This window comes from Arachis ipaensis, chromosome B9 (assembly GCF_059453495.1).
Source record: "Arachis ipaensis isolate K30076 ecotype BB chromosome B9, ASM5945349v1, whole genome shotgun sequence".
Taxonomy (NCBI): domain Eukaryota; kingdom Viridiplantae; phylum Streptophyta; class Magnoliopsida; order Fabales; family Fabaceae; genus Arachis; species Arachis ipaensis.
The window spans coordinates 155911086-155927001 of NC_142444.1; the positions used below are offsets into that span (position 1 = coordinate 155911086).

Here is a 15916-nt window from a genome sequence, read left to right on the forward strand (position 1 = left end):
ATTGGTTAATCAAATCTCCTTTAAATAATTACAATACCAAAAATCAACTATTTTTCTTCTTTTCAACATGTTCAGATGTAACTTAAAAAAAAAATAACTTGTTTCATTGTTGAGATAAATTAGAAAAGGACAAAATGTAAAATGTCAAAAGATGGTTGCAGAGAGGTTGATTGCATTACAAAAGAGATTTTTGTGGAGTAAAAAAGATAGCAATATGGTATGTTCTTAGTAAAATGAAAAGTGGTACAAGCACCAAAAAAATTAGGTGAATTAGGAGTAAAGAATGCAGTAATTAAAAATATAGTATTTCTATTTAAGTGGTGGTAACGGTTTTTAAAAAAGGAATACTGTTTATTGTGAAAAAAGATAATATGCTCTTATAATAATTTAAACCATAGTGTAATATTATCAAATTAGATACTATCTTTAAAGAGTAGCTTGTAAAAAGACATTTGTCAAAGGATAAAAGTAAGGGATAAAAGAACATAATTTTGGAAAAATAATTGATTACAAGGTGGTCATTTAAAAGTGAGTTTTCTAAGACTCTTCTCTATTTCAAATTAACAAGGAACTATTATAAAGGACTATAAATTCTGAGATGGGTTAGAGTAAATATGAAATTTCTATTGGAGAAGTCCGAGAAGAGAATTGTACCAATGAGAGTTGGAACTTGTCTATCAACTTCATGATAGGTTAAGACCTGTTAAAATATCAACGGGTAAAGAGGATAGTGTTGTTTGAAATTTTGATTAAAAAAAATATTTTTTCTATTAATTCGTTTGTGCAGGTGTTACTGTCAAAAATTCTATAAACAGATATTACGAGCTACAGCTTCACAAGTGCAATTTGAAGAGGGTTGGTTCCTTCGAGAATTGAGCTTTTTGGATGATTTGTTTTAGTGGAAAAGGTAAATACTAAAGAGAGGTTGTGTAGATTACGAGTATTTCATCAGAGTGACAATAACTATGTTCTGTGTAAGAAGGATATGGAATTTGTTCACCATTTATTTTCCTGTGAATTTACTTGACAGGTGTGATGCTTTCGATAGAGTTTGGACTGTTCTGAAAACCGTCAAAGAGTTATTTGAGAATTAAGCAGGAGTGTCTGATAGAAAAAATGAGCAAAAGAAGTGGCTGATCATGCTCTGCTCTTTACAGTAATTTAGAATATTCAGCGGGAACAAAAAAAAAGAGTTTTCAACAATAAAAAGGCAAGTGTTGAGGTCATTAAAAAAAAGGACATTTTTGAACTAGAAAGAGTGAAGTGATTATTGATGGCAATATCATAAATGACAATAAATTGATATCACTTGTGTTTTTCTTTTTTATTTCTTTGTTTGTGTCATGTTTGACTTTGTTGCCCCACTTAAGTGTGTTGAGTTTTTTTTGTTCCAAAAAAAGAAAAGGGCAAAATGCACGAATTATATTTTATTTAGAAGTGTGTGAAAAAAAATATATATAAATTGTTTAGTACTAAGAGTTATATTTAAGATTAAATGACGTTTAGTTGGGGAAAAAAAGAAAAAGAAACTTACAAGAACTAAATTTCAAGGAACTCAAGCTACAGAAATTAAGGTCTTAATGAGAACATTTTCAAGACCATGAGAAAAAATACGGGACAATGAAGACGATCAAAATTTCGTTAAGAATGAGTACTAATTACAACCTATGAAATGCTCTAAATCATATAAACAATTGGGGACTACGATTTCCTTTTTTCCTTTAACCCTTTTTATGGGTTTCTATCTTTGGTATTGTATTGATAATCATAAGTATACAAAAAGAATGGGCAAAGTGAATCATGAGATGCTTGATTCATGTGAATTGTATATGCAGCTTATCACCCAAAAAAACACCCTTTTGTAAGCGCCAACTGGTGCAAGAGAATACCTTGTCATAGAAGCATATTCAAATCAGACAAATCATCCATTGGTATATCCAAGCCCACTGCATCATCTTGTAAACCATCCTCATCAATGTTCAACCACGAGTCCAGGTCTTGATGCCCATTAAGTTCACTATCTACACCTAGTTCCATGGGGTCTAATTCATGCAAGTTTGCAAAATCCATAGGCTCCTCAGGGTCAATGGACACATGAGATGCAGAACCCACTTTGCTTTTCTTGTTGCTACCACTGGAAGTTGGTTCATTAGAGCCAGAAGCCAATTTATGCTCAGTGTTGTTATTTTCCATCAACTGGCTATGAGATCCAATTCCAGAAGTGGATAGTTGAGCTGACTTCTGTTTGGGCTTTGCTTTGGTTTTACGCTCACCCCGGCCGCCTTTTGAGGCAGAGTTTCTTGCAGAAGTGCCTTTGTCTCTCTCTCTTCCGCTCCTTTTTCCCTTTGCTCCACCCATGAAAGAATTGCCAAGAGTTGACTCAGATCTCAAAGCAGCACAGCCACTAACATCATCAAGTAGCACTTCCTTTTTCTTCCCTCTGTTTAGTATTGGTCCAGTTCTGGCAAAATCCTGGTCAGAGGGATTGTCTAGATTTCCCAACACATCCTGTTCCTTGCAAGGAAACAAACCTGCAAGCACCAAGGTCCAATTTGTTACGCAACAAGAAAGATAAGTGCTTTAAATAATATAAATGAAACTAAAGGCAAATGCCAAAGACTCAAAACACATAAAACATGATTAAGATGGAGGAGACCTGAAAAGGCATGATCTTGCTGAGAGTTTAGAGTTTGTGGTAGATTTACAGCAAGGACCGGTCCAGCATTGCCATTACGGGCAGGAGAAGCAAATAGCACATCTTTAAAGACAGGCTCCAGAAAGCAACTCCTCCCAGTTTCCACAAATTTCCTGCATCTAGCTAGTGTCCTCTTCATGAAAGCCAAAGCAACTGGCTTTGCAACCTTAGTAAGGCCATTTCTTGCGGCACTACTTCCACGGGTGGCCTATCAACAATACCGAGGGTCATTTCATAGTGCAATTCAGTTAACTCTTTCATAAACAAACTGTTATTGCATATTCACATCATAATAGTTAAAGAAGAATCTAGAGCAATGGCAATGCTTTTAACTCATCTCTTTCTAAGCTGACACAGAAGGAAGGGAAAGACAAGGTCAAGCACAAAACTTGCAAGTAAATTTTTGTAATAAAACAAGCCAACAGCGAGGAATTAACATCATCCTACGTAAGTACCACATTAAAACTTGTCACTTAAATAAGAAAATAAATAGCATTATTTAAAAAAAAAAGAAAAACACGTTAAGAAAATGAATAGCATGTTTCAAATAACCTGTAGAACAGATCAATAAATAAATAGAAGTTAAATTACCAGCTTCTTCTTATAAGCCAACTCAACAAGTTTTTCCATAGCAACTTGCTCAAGGGCTCTGTCAGTTGAGGAAAAAACATTCAGTGATTAGTGAGGGTCCAGATAGATACTAAACATACACATTATTTCCATGAGTTTATCAAATCAAAACTCAAAAGTATTAAAACCTAATCATACCGTTGTTCCATTTCCCTGCCCTCTTCTACTGCTGGAATGAGTTTCATTAAGCCCTTTCCTTTTTCAGTGACCTGCATAATTGGGCAAGGACAATCAAGGTGTAAAAAAATACCCCTCAGGCGGATTTTCTGTCAAAACTGTTAAAACTTTCACATAATGCAGCATATATACATATAAAAAGTAAAACAAAAGAAAAGAAATCCAAAAATAAATAAATAATCAATAAATAAAACAAAAGTATTAAAACCTGTTGGTGAAGTTCCTTCTGTAATTGAAGAATATCTTGATCAATAGCTTCGCAATCTCCATCAGCAAGACCAGGCTTTTATCAGACAACAGAAAGATCAGATACCAATAGAAGTTTTAAAAAAGTGAAGTTACAGAAATCATATTCAATACTCAGTAGTGTCTCTAAGCATATTGCCCATGTGTAGACATTTACATATTATAGGCTTGTTTGAGTGAGCTTCTAAAAGAATCTTTTCTGAAGTGATTGTTTATTAAAAGACCTTTTAGAAAAATAAAATTAATTTGATATTTTGATGTTTGGATATTTCATTTAAAAGTATCTTTTTATCTATCAATTATGTTTGGATACAACAATATAAAATTATCTTTTAATTTATTTAGGGTCTATTTGGATAAACTTTTATGAAAATATCTTTCTTAAGTGTTTTTTTTTAAAATATCTTTTAACAAAGTAAACATAATTTTATGTTTGGATATCTCATGTAAAAATATCTTTTATCTATCAATTATGTTTGGGTACAACAATACAAAAGTACTTTTTTGTTTATGTTAAAGGCATCTTTTTTAAAGTAAAAAAAAGTATTTTTTATTTTTCTAGTGCTTTTCTTTTTACTATTAAAAATATGCCAAACACGCTAAAAAATAAAATGAAGTGCAGAATTTTGGGCTTGAACCATGAGGTGCAGACCCTACACACTGCTGGAATTTATTTAAAATTTGAAAAATGGGTGAAGCAAAGGTAGAACTTCAGACTACATGCTATAAAACAATGTCATGGACTAGTAATTCTACAAGGCTAAAAGCCTAAGTTGTTCAGATGACAAATTGAATGATTTACATGTCACGTGATGTATATAAGAGAAATGAAGAAATAAGAAACAGAGATGGAAGATGGCAGCTAAAGCATAGAGTGAACCTCACATATAAATAAACTACAAAGACCACTGGCTTCCTTATAAGTTCTACCAATGAGAAGCTTACCACTGGATCTGGATAAAGGCCAACACTCTGCAGCTCCAGTAAGATTCTATCATCCACACCCAATTGCTCATAATCACAATTGAAAGATGATGAACAAGAAACCCTATGCATATCTGGTATACCATTTTCAGATAACATGTCGAGCTTTTCAGTCCTTGGATGCAATGGTCCCTGGTGCATTTGTTGTAAAAACACGTCACCTTCATGACCGTGGGCTGTGCCATTAGTAAGGCTAGCATTCCCATTACAAGAAACCATGTTAGAATTGAATTCATATTCAGAGAAAGACATATTCCCATCTCCAACAGTTTCTTCAATTTGGTCATCAATAATCAGAGCTGCCAGTACCCTCTGGTACAGTGGGGGAACTTTGTTTCCTTCTGTTACCATTTGTCTGCTTAAAAAACTAGCATCAACATGCTGATCAAGCATGTCAGCCATCAAGGACATCTTTATTGAATCAGTTTGATTTAAGACTCTTCTTTCTCTTTCTCCAGAGAGAGAACCTGGTGAGAGAATGTTATCTGTATGTGTACGTTCATCCTGGAAATTCACATGAAGAACATGTTACTACAAAAAGAAAACAATGAAAACAGAAAACTGATAATCAAAGTTCTAATTCTTGATTCCTTTTTTTGCACAAACTTAATTGGGCTCCACAGTTCATCAAGCTACACATTAACAAACATGTAGACTAGAACCAATAAGTTGGCCAGCATGTAAAAGGGAGAAGGGGAGAGAGATTTCAATAAGCATGATCTGGAAAAGGTTTAAATGCAATGAGCCATGTGTTATGGCACATCTCAATTATCACTTACGCATAAAAATGAAGATAAATTAATGCAATTAAGTGCACCCACTGGTTCATCTTAGTGATACTGAAGAATGGCAAACTTCTTAATAACAGAAAGTTAAAGCCAGATAGCATCCAAAAGCAAAAATATCCTGACTGAAATAGAAATAGACCTCAGAAATCATTGAAAGACCATAAAAAAATAAAGGAAATCAGGTTTGTTTGTAAGATGTCAACATCAGATACAAAGCATCAAATATAAAATGCTGAGAATTAAGATTTAGCCACTTAGATATTACCAGGGCATCATTTCCAAGGCCGAGCATTTGAGACAAACATCTGTGATCCTCCTCTGTTGACTTAACCTAATGCAAAGGAAACATAAAAGGAGGAAAAGGCAATACTTCCATTAGGGGAACTTATATTTCATATAAAGAAATAGTTGGAGTACCCACCAGGTGCTTCAAGTAAGCTATGTCCTCCAAATTGACAGGACCAAAATAAGGTTCAAGCTTCTTCCAAAACGAACTAGAACAACCAATATCTGCCAAGGTCCAAAGCAACATATATATATATATAGAAAGACTCACCAAAGCAATATATGTGGTAGGTATACTACTAAAAACCACAATACAGTTCGAGTCTAGTTACATACAGCTGGCATTACTTGCGAAATTTGCAGCAGCTAAAAGTTCCTCTCGGTCATCATCTGACTCACCTGGGAATTTCAGACAGTTTAGTATTCTACTGCACTATAATATTTAGCAAGGATGATGTATTGCTTAATTGCAATTTTTTTTAATTCTAGTCCACATTCATTAAGGGACAGTTTTGTACTTCTGTTGCATGACTTGGCATGTATACAGTACATAAATTAACTTCATGTGTATTACAATACTTGGTTTAACTTGACATGTATCGAAACACAACATACATTTCAAACAGAAAAATGTGAGGCACAAATAATCACCTAAATTTTGTAGACTGAGAAAATTTTCCAGAAATATTAAACCCTAAACCCAAGTAGATCATGAATATAAAAGAAAACGTGAGTGATGCAGGATAGCGGAAGTTATGATTTAATATGATTAGGATTTCTGCTGGAAGAATTAACGGCAAAAATTAGGGGAATTGAAAGCTTACATTGGATATGTTGGAGCAGGGCCAGTTTATAAGAAAATGAAGGCAGAAAACAAAAAGCAATATTATGTATTTCATAATTGTAGTGTGTGCACAGATAGATATAGAAAGATAACTAAAAGAAATTGAATTTTAAAGCCACTTGTTAAGGCTTTTAATATAGAAAAATTTTATTGGGAGGTTAAAATCTCTAAATCAACGCATCTATAGTGCATTTATTAAAGAAAAAACTTAAAAAATTTCCAATTGAAGTATCCTTAACAAGTGCCCAGACACTTGTTAGCAAAACCATAAGAAAATTTATATTATCATCAGTTGGAAACATTGCCGCTGAGTTGAATGTAACAATTGGTGATTGTATACCTGCGATATCTGGGGAATCACTAGTTGATGGAAGCCCATTGCGAGTAATAGTTTTCCTATCACATGATTTCTTCAATGGAGGACGCCCTGATTTACTGAATCAAATACAAAAAGGTTTTCAAGAAGAGTGGGAGGAGGGAGTATAACCACCAATTGTTTTATTTTGGTAGAATATATAACCAGGAAAAGCAAGATGGAGACAGAGAGGTGAAAGAAAAATACCTTCCATTCTTTTCAGAAGAATGCTTCATACTTCTAATTGGCTTTGTCAAGGTTGCGATCTCCAGCTTTTCTTTCACTGGTGAGATGCCATTCTTTGACACTGATGCACCCCTGTTACTCCTGCCCTGTCTACGCAAACCATCTCCAATCTCTTTGCCTGGCATTTTTTTCTTTTTCGTTGCTAACGCAGGGGAACTTAAATTATATGAATTATTTATGGCTCTTTCATCGACATCATTACTTCCCAAACCTTTCTCATTTAGTTTACATTCACCATTTTCCCCAGCAACTGATTCTTCACTTTCAGATAATCTAGTTGGGGAAGAAACATTTTCGTGTTTCACTCTACCTTCTTTAATGATGTTCACAGCATCCTTGGAAACTGTAGTAAAAGTCATCCTAGTACCAACATCCACAGGGGAACAGCCTTCCAATGACACCTGCACTTCATCACAATTCAAGACAGGGGATACCACATTGGCTCTTCGAGTGCGAGAGATCTTTTGAGGTCTCTGCCCAACCCATTGGGCCATAGGGGATGAAGAAGATCCAGCAGGCAGAGGACGCTTACGATTGATAGTTACTAAATGAGGCTTGTTCGTACTTGAAGGTTGTTCCCAGGTTTCAAGCGTTTCAGAAGAATGAGATACAGATGATGAGTTTCCGGCCATCAAAGGAGCAGTTCGTGGAGCCCTTGAAGCCTTTCCTTTTGGCAATGCATAAGTACCACCTGTGTAATTATTATCACGAACATTAAACCTAATAAGAAAAGATGAAATAGAAAGATATTAGTCATAAACTCTCAATACAATTTTATATCAGAGAAATACAAGCTTGTTAAGAAGACTCCATAAAAAGCATTGATGATCAAAACATACTTGCTTCCTTTATGTGCATCTCGTTCATTATTTAATCCATCCATTGAATCCCTTGAGACCTTTTCTTGCTCATTCTTGGCAGTTGCACATGCAATGGAAATAGTAGACAGGGAAGCTACATCAAGCTTGCTATTACCGACAGTATATCCTGACCTGAGAAATAGAATGTTGCAGCCAGATTATTCTATGGTGTTGTGGCATACAAAAATGCAAGTTTTAAGATCATAGGTTCATAATACCCATGCTTAAGATCACCTGTAACTTCAACATAATAATACGGAGGTTTTGTTATTGAAAGAAAATAAGATAGGACCAAAGAAAACTTTAGGAGAAAGCAGTATAATCAAAGACCTTGTTATAAGTTGTTGGTAAAATGCCTTTTCTTAGTTCTTAAATTAACATCATTTCTCAACATTATGGTAGATCAAAACAATTCATAAATTGGTTTTACCTCAAACCTTGGGCATCAGAAGACTGCATACCAGACTCATTAGTTAGCTTTAGATGCATAACCCTTTTAAGTTCTCCCTCACCATCATTGGATCTGGAGAAAAAAGTGCCCATGGAACGTTTTCGTTTCATTTTTTTGTCCCATGTTTCTCCACCTGCAGGTAATTTTCGCATCTTCTCTTCAACAGTGTCACAACCTCTGCTACTATCCTTCATATTGTCTCTATCCTTTCCAACAGCCAAAGGCTGCCTCATACAGCTAGTACTTTGTCCTTCAGCCTAGTGTTTTTGAACAAAATATAGAGTACAATACAATAAAATAATTGTGATACGATATATAATTATATAGGTATTAACCTATTAGAGAAACTAATTTTGATAATAAAGACAGTATGCGAACAAAATACAGTTGGTATCTAAGAGATAAAACTAATTAGTTATCCATGTGTCATCAATTAAGTAAAGGAATTCAATGAAGCAATTCAAAATATTCCAAGTCAAGTTACTCGAGATATTTACAGAAAATATATTCACAGAAGTAGTAGGATAAAGTAGTGGTACATCTGCCAGTAGTTTGGCAGAAACACAGATTTGTTATATGTAATCAACCACAAACAAAAATGATGCCTACACACCCGAATTTCAGTAGCTGATGTACGTATGCGCTTATTCAGAATGACATTCTTAGGCCTGTCCTCTAGTCTTTGATTCACATGCTCTGATGGATTCCTATGAGTCTGACTTCCCATCTTCAAGAAATGTGGCCCACCGCCTAGCCTTTCATTTGTCAATATCTCATTCCTAAGTTGTTTCTTCATGTTTAAAGCCTCCCAACACTTCAATTTATGTAAGGATTCATCCAACCTTTTTGATCTATATCTGAGAAGAACCTCAAATTTCACAACCCTCAGAATGAACTACTAATTGACAGTAGACTAATATATAAAACGTATCAATTTTGAAACTGTTTTGGACAATTCAGTCATTAATAAATTCAAACAAATCAGAAAAATCAATAAAAAATGACAGACCATCAATTATGTAAGCTTCAAATGCAACCTCTATTGCGAATTGGTTAATTAAAATATATATTTAACTGATTAGATGATATCAATGGTATTGCACAAAGTTCCTCAACTACCTAGCTCGCGCAGAAGCCTCTTGCACACTTGCTTTGAATCGCTTCAGTTCCTCTGTAGCCACAGGAGGGGGATGCTTCAAATTAGCAGTTCCAAAAGCACAATCTTCACGGGTGCTACCAAAAGTTATCCCTAGGACTCGCCTCAACTCACCAGACCTAGTATATTTTTGATCTCCCATGGTTATCGGATCCAATATTAAATACTGAGCTACTGGAGCTGGATCTCCTGTAGAAGTATAATTTCCCCGGGACACAGTAGAACATACCTGCCCCTCATTACCGTCACAAAAGCTTGCAGACCTGTCCAAACTGCCATTCATCAGAATCCCTCTCTGTCCATTCAGAAAGGTCCCCCTGAAAACTGGTTCCTCTGGACTAGTAGCACTTAAATCAAATCTAGTATTTCCAGCCATAATAAGTTAATGCTAACTGAACCAAGACATATATACTATCCCTTGCGCCATGTTAGCTCTCAGTAAGGGATCTCTCGAGGACAAGCCCATCAAACCATAAACAAGTATGAGTAGTAATATACTTGGGATTTACCTGCAGTAAGTCAACAACCGAACTATAATCAATATACAAGATTATGGAAGGTTAAAAATGTGCAGCTCAACAAAGTGACAGAAAATGAGAGTTGAAAGATATGCGCTAGCAGCAAATTCAGAAATTTGGATGACCCATATAATTAATCCTATTGCGAATACGCCAAATCACTGTCAAGAAGCTGGGAATCCACAAAACATAGTGGTTTAATGGTGCAGTCAAATTGGGGTCAAAAGATAAGAGCTCCGCGAATACATTGTTAGTACATATAACATCAACCATGTGATAAAAAGAATAAACCAAGAAAGAGAAACGGAAACAGAATTTACTTAATTCAGTGCAGAACTGTATTAAAATATCAGTAACTAGTGCTAGTGTAGTAGTGTGATTTCTCAGCACATTCAAACAAAGAAGTAAATGCATAAATGTAGAAGCAGAATTGCACCACTAGATAAACCGCACATTGCTGAAAGGAAAGAAAAAGAAACTAAAGGCACAATTAAGAATGAAGCTATAACAGTTTGAAGTAGCAAACAAAAGACACAATGAGGTTCATCTTCGAATTCAATAGTGTCACCGGAAAGGATAAAAACCAGAGCAAGAAAAAAAAAAAGAACAATTCTAGGGTTCAACAAGGAAAGGCAACTAAGCACTCTTACCTGCGAAACTGAGCGAAAGTGGAAGAAAAATTGAGTGATGAGATAATGGGAATGTGGAGGGAAAAAGAGAGTACCTGCATTGACCAGAGAGGGGATTGAGGAGAAGATCGAATTGTAGAGAGAGAAGGAACATGGAAAAGGGTGACTCTGTACTGTAGGAGAGAGAGGGTCCCACAGAAATATAGGGAAAGGGGAGAAGATGGAAGAAGAAGAAGAGATTAATGGTGAAATGAAATCAGAGCCGTTTATCAGATTTGGGAAGTATGTAAACAGGGTTGACAAAATTTTCTATATGTTGCCGCTGTCGTCTTCGTGACTTTAGGCCTTGTTTGGCCCCCGAAATATAAAAAAGGATTTAGGGAGACGAAATGTAAAGGGTGTTTTTTTATTGGTTGTTTTAACTTTTGAGTAGAAAATCAATTCAGCTCAATCTATATCTTATCTTTTCTTTTTTTTTTTTTTTTGGATGAATATTCATTCTATCCAAATAATATATTTTTTAAACTGCAGTTACTTGTCTTATATTTTGAATTCAATTTGATCCAATATATTAGTGGTTTGAATTTGCTTAATTTTTAATGGGATACAATTTTAAAATATATTATAAATGAAGAAATTTAAATAAAAAAATATAATAATATTTTCAGTCATATTATATGTATATTAAAAATCAACTATTAATCAATTGTTGTCTAATAAATATATATTTGACATCTTATTAAAAAGTTTTATTAGATTGTTATAAATTAAATTTAGTTATTTTCTATTATATATTTAATTATTCTATTGTAGTTATTATAATGATTCATTATTTTGTTAGTAAATTATATGAAATCATATATAAATATACATAAAATATAATGATTAATTTAGTAATTAATTTTTTCTGTACATAAAATATTGTTTAATAAAAATTTATGATGACATTTAGCAGAGGCAAAGTCGCATATATGGCTACGTTTATTTTTGAAGACAAGATAAGACATTGACCATAAAACATAAAAGATAGAGATAACAAATTTAATATTTTTGTATTCTGTTTAGTAATAAAATAAAATAAATTATGAAAATCTAAACTTTTTTTCATTCAAAAAATTTGAGAAGAAAAATATAATAATAATAAATATAATTATGAAAAATTAATAAGAATAATAAAAATAAAATAAAAAATAAATTGTGTCCATTGTTAGTATTTTTGGATCTTTTCTAGACACAAAATACACCAATTCAATATCTCTAGACATAATGTCTGTCTCATCTATCAAACACAATTTTGTGTCTCAATGTCACTGTCTCAATGTTCTGTCCTATAAACAAACGCAGTCATATATCATAATGGGAACAATGACCTCTCCCAACTATCAAATTTTTTTTATAAATTATGTACAAATTTTAGTTTAATTTTTTTTAAATTTTTATTTTATTTTTTGTTAACGGTAAATTTTTTTTTTACTCCTCCCTCAAAATTAATCTAGTTCCACCCCTGACATTTAGTAGTTAAGAAATAATTTAGAAAGAATGGCATCTAGTTCTATTTCTAGTTCTCTACTAATAATAAAGGATATAAATAGTTATTAAACTACCTTTTCTTGTATGCTACAATCACTCTAATTTTATATATTTTAAAATAAGGAATCAAATCAGTTTTTAAAAAAAAATTAAATCGAACATTTTAATATTTAATAAATTTTTATTATTTTAGAAGTTATTGAGATGAATTAATAATCTTTTTATAAAAACTAAAAAAGATCAATTTATCTTATAACGATGTTTGTTGAAATTTAATTACCTTATAATAAACTTTATTTGGAGATTATTTTTTTATCAGGTATATTAAATATTTTATTATAAGTGACAAAATGATTAAATTGTCTCACAAAAGTAATTTTCAATGAATTTTAAAGTAATAAAATTTTATTAGGATCAATGTATTAATTTGAAATTCGTTAGGAACCAATTTAAAGGTATATTGTACATTTTATATAATAGTACCGATTTACTAATATAGTATGATACAACTAACTTTATACAGAAATTACATTTCTAGTAAATCTGTTTATGTTAAATTAATTTACACATATTTTGTAGTTCTAGTAAATCTTTAAAATGCGATTTTTCTATTAAGGCAAGTTAAGTTAAAATGATCTACTTCATAATAGTAAATCAATTTAAGTTAAAACAATTTATTATAAGTTTTTGGTAAATCGTTTTAAGTTAGATCAATTTATATAAACGATATTTAAAAAATGAAAACTAAAACAGGACAATTTGATAATATTAGAAACAAATCAAATTAAAAATGTGATCTACCCTTTAAAAAATATATATGAACATATTTAAAATATAATAAAAAAAACTAAAAATCTTAACTAATTTTTCTAAAGTCTGAACTCAAACTTATACTTTATTTTTATTTTGTAATCAAAGTTCTTTATTTTTATTTATTTTTTCATCTTTTTCTTTCTTTCTTTTTTAAAATTTGTATTTTATTTCATCTCCGACACCTTGCATATTTTTTTTTTATGAATAACAAAAAACTATTCAACCGCAGTCCTACTTTTATTTAGGTTCAATTGTTCTGCTAATTGCTTTCATATTCTTGTATATGTTTTATACATCCTTTAATCTTCATATTTTCAGGATAGCTAAAATTCATTCAGAATCTATGATAGTAACGTTCACATAACCATAATACACCCTAATGATAATTCTAATTAAGAAGTCATAGAATTTCCGTTCCTATCTATTTTAATCACCAATTTAAGAAAAAAATGTTATATGTAAACTGTAAAGCAAGCCAAAGAATTATAGTATTCAAGTAAAGTAGCCCATGCTGCGAATCTGCGATGTCCTCTAATATTCTTTTCTACATAGAAATTCATTCTTACATAATTTTCAAACTACAGTTGTCCAGTGATCATATTAAACAGAAACAACTTGTGCCTTACCGAAACATAAGTCTTTCCCTGGCACCTCTTAACCTCCTCCTCTCAAAATTTAGATCCCGCATTGCGGCATTTATCTCAAGCTCAAGAATAGAAACTTTAGCCCATGCTTCTTCTCGAGCTGCCTGCTAACAACAGCAACAAATATTTTCAATTTCACATAAAGAAACTTCACCAAAAAAAAAGAAGTAAGAGCTAAAAAAAGATAAATAGAAGAAAGAAGAGAATAAGGGGGATATTGAATTAGAAAGCTGAAGCAACTTATTAATTAGAATTTATCAGTCTAGCAACATATAAATAAGATACTGTCATACTCTGAAGTCTCACGGAAATAAGTCATTAACAGTAACAGCAATCGCTGAAAATCGATACATATTTACAGCACAGTTCAATATTGTTGACATATATTAAGAGTCTGTTTGTTGATATATATTAACAGATTCTTATGTGATCAATTTGGTCAAATCTTTTCAAGATAAAATTATAAAATTTAGAATTCAACTAAAGATATCATTATAGACTTGATTCTAATTAATTTAAATCAAATTTCAATTAGATACGATATGATATGATATGATTGGATTTAAATAAATCAGAACATAATTAAATCGGTAGTTGCTTCCCTTAAATTATGTTCCACTCCTCTTTCCCTTCTTGAATATTTTCATTCTTGACTTTCAAACAAGGAAGTCATCGTTGATCTTGATCACAATGGCAACAATGTCTAATGATGAATTATTAGAGATATTATCTTGGTTACCTGCAAAAGCAATCTACAAACTCAAATCTTCTTCAAAATTCTTTTCAGAGCTTCCAAAAACTCCATACTTTGTAGCAAAACAAGCAGAAAACTCATTGGAGAAAGATCGTCCTTCATGCTTCTTCGTTCAAAGAGATGACAATCTGAATCACAACGTCGAGTTGCATCCTTTGCCGGGAGAGGAACTTTCCTCCGGCGTCCCTAAAAACATGCTACGATTCATCGTGCGCTCGCGGCTCAAGATTCTAAGCTCAAGCAACGGTTTACTCCTTTGTCTTCATGGAACAGAATTATTTATCATCAATCCAGCAACTGACCTTTTACACATTCCCCTCCCCAACCACTTGCAGCAGCGAGGGAATCTTGCTCATAGTTTCTCCATGACACTGGAATGCAACTCTGATGATTACATGTTGATTCTCTTTGACAACGAAGAATGGAGTTCACATTTTGATTGCCATGTTTATAGTCATAAACAAGGTGCTTGGAGCTTAAGGAAGAACCGTTTATATGCTGGATCTAGAGATTTAAAATTTGGCATGCCTGTGATTTGCAATGGCGCCATTCACTTCATCTCGGATTGCTACAGTTATCTTGCTGAAGATAGCACCCATTTTAGACCTTATATCATATCTTATGAAATCACGAACGGCGATGAAGATGAAAGTGTTGAAACCAAGTTATTAAGGGTTCCTAAAGAAGCAAGAAGGGGCTCCCATAATGACAGTTGCAATATGAATATTTTCAAATGGGGAGCAGTTGCTGGCTATCAAACTATTTACTTAGTGAGATTAAGAAAGCGTGTGTTTACGGTTTGGATTCTAACAAACTATGAATCGACTTCGTGGAGAAGGATCTTGAAGGTGAGAGTAAAAGGAATGGGTTTAATGGAATAGAATCCTAAGATAAGAGATTTTACCGTTTTGAATGGTGATCTTGTTTTTGCTAAGAAGAAGGTCTATGCATATAGTTTAACTAATGAGAAATATATGGTGTTCTCGGAAATTTGTGACCATGGGTGTGACTCTAGATTTGTTCGTTTTGTTCCTTATTCGGATACTTTTCGTCCATGTGAAATTGGTGCCAAAAGTTTGCATAATTGTCTTCAATTAAGGAAGGCTGACCAAGCTGAAAAATCAGACTCGTTAAATGACTTAATTAGGTTTACAATACATAATTAGAGAATTAACGGAAGAAAAATATAAATCTTTATTGCTTTTAATGTTTAGATTTATGATTTGTTTAGATTTTAACGTTGTCTTACAAATTAAGCACTCCTAGCTAGAACACAACTTGTGATAATATTATTTAAATTACAGAGTTTAG

At 32.8% G+C, this 15916-nt stretch overlaps 2 protein-coding genes across 3 annotated transcripts; one reads left to right on the plus strand and one right to left on the minus strand.

The window, feature by feature from the left end:
* Positions 1–1615: 1615 nt before the first annotated feature.
* Positions 1616–11230, minus strand: LOC107618146 (uncharacterized). 2 transcript variants are annotated; one of them, XM_016320102.3, is made up of 16 exons: positions 10960–11230; positions 9681–10226; positions 9175–9418; positions 8541–8818; positions 8090–8242; positions 7212–7970; positions 6990–7084; positions 6142–6204; positions 5942–6030; positions 5786–5851; positions 4694–5236; positions 3711–3785; positions 3464–3534; positions 3287–3344; positions 2657–2903; positions 1616–2531 (listed from the first exon to the last, which is right to left on the minus strand). In XM_016320102.3, the coding sequence occupies exons 2-16, from the start codon at positions 10091–10093 to the stop codon at positions 1894–1896; spliced, it is 3792 nt and encodes a 1263-aa protein (XP_016175588.1). In that variant the 5' UTR covers positions 10094–10226; positions 10960–11230; the 3' UTR covers positions 1616–1893. The 2 variants fall into 2 exon arrangements, with proteins under 2 accessions (XP_016175588.1, XP_016175589.1); XM_016320103.3 differs by having other exon boundaries at positions 10886–11143.
* Positions 11231–14541: 3311 nt separating this feature from the next.
* Positions 14542–15486, plus strand: LOC107616187 (uncharacterized). The gene has a single exon (XM_016318180.1). The coding sequence runs from the start codon at positions 14542–14544 to the stop codon at positions 15484–15486; it is 945 nt and encodes a 314-aa protein (XP_016173666.1).
* The last annotated feature ends 430 nt before the right edge of the window (positions 15487–15916 follow it).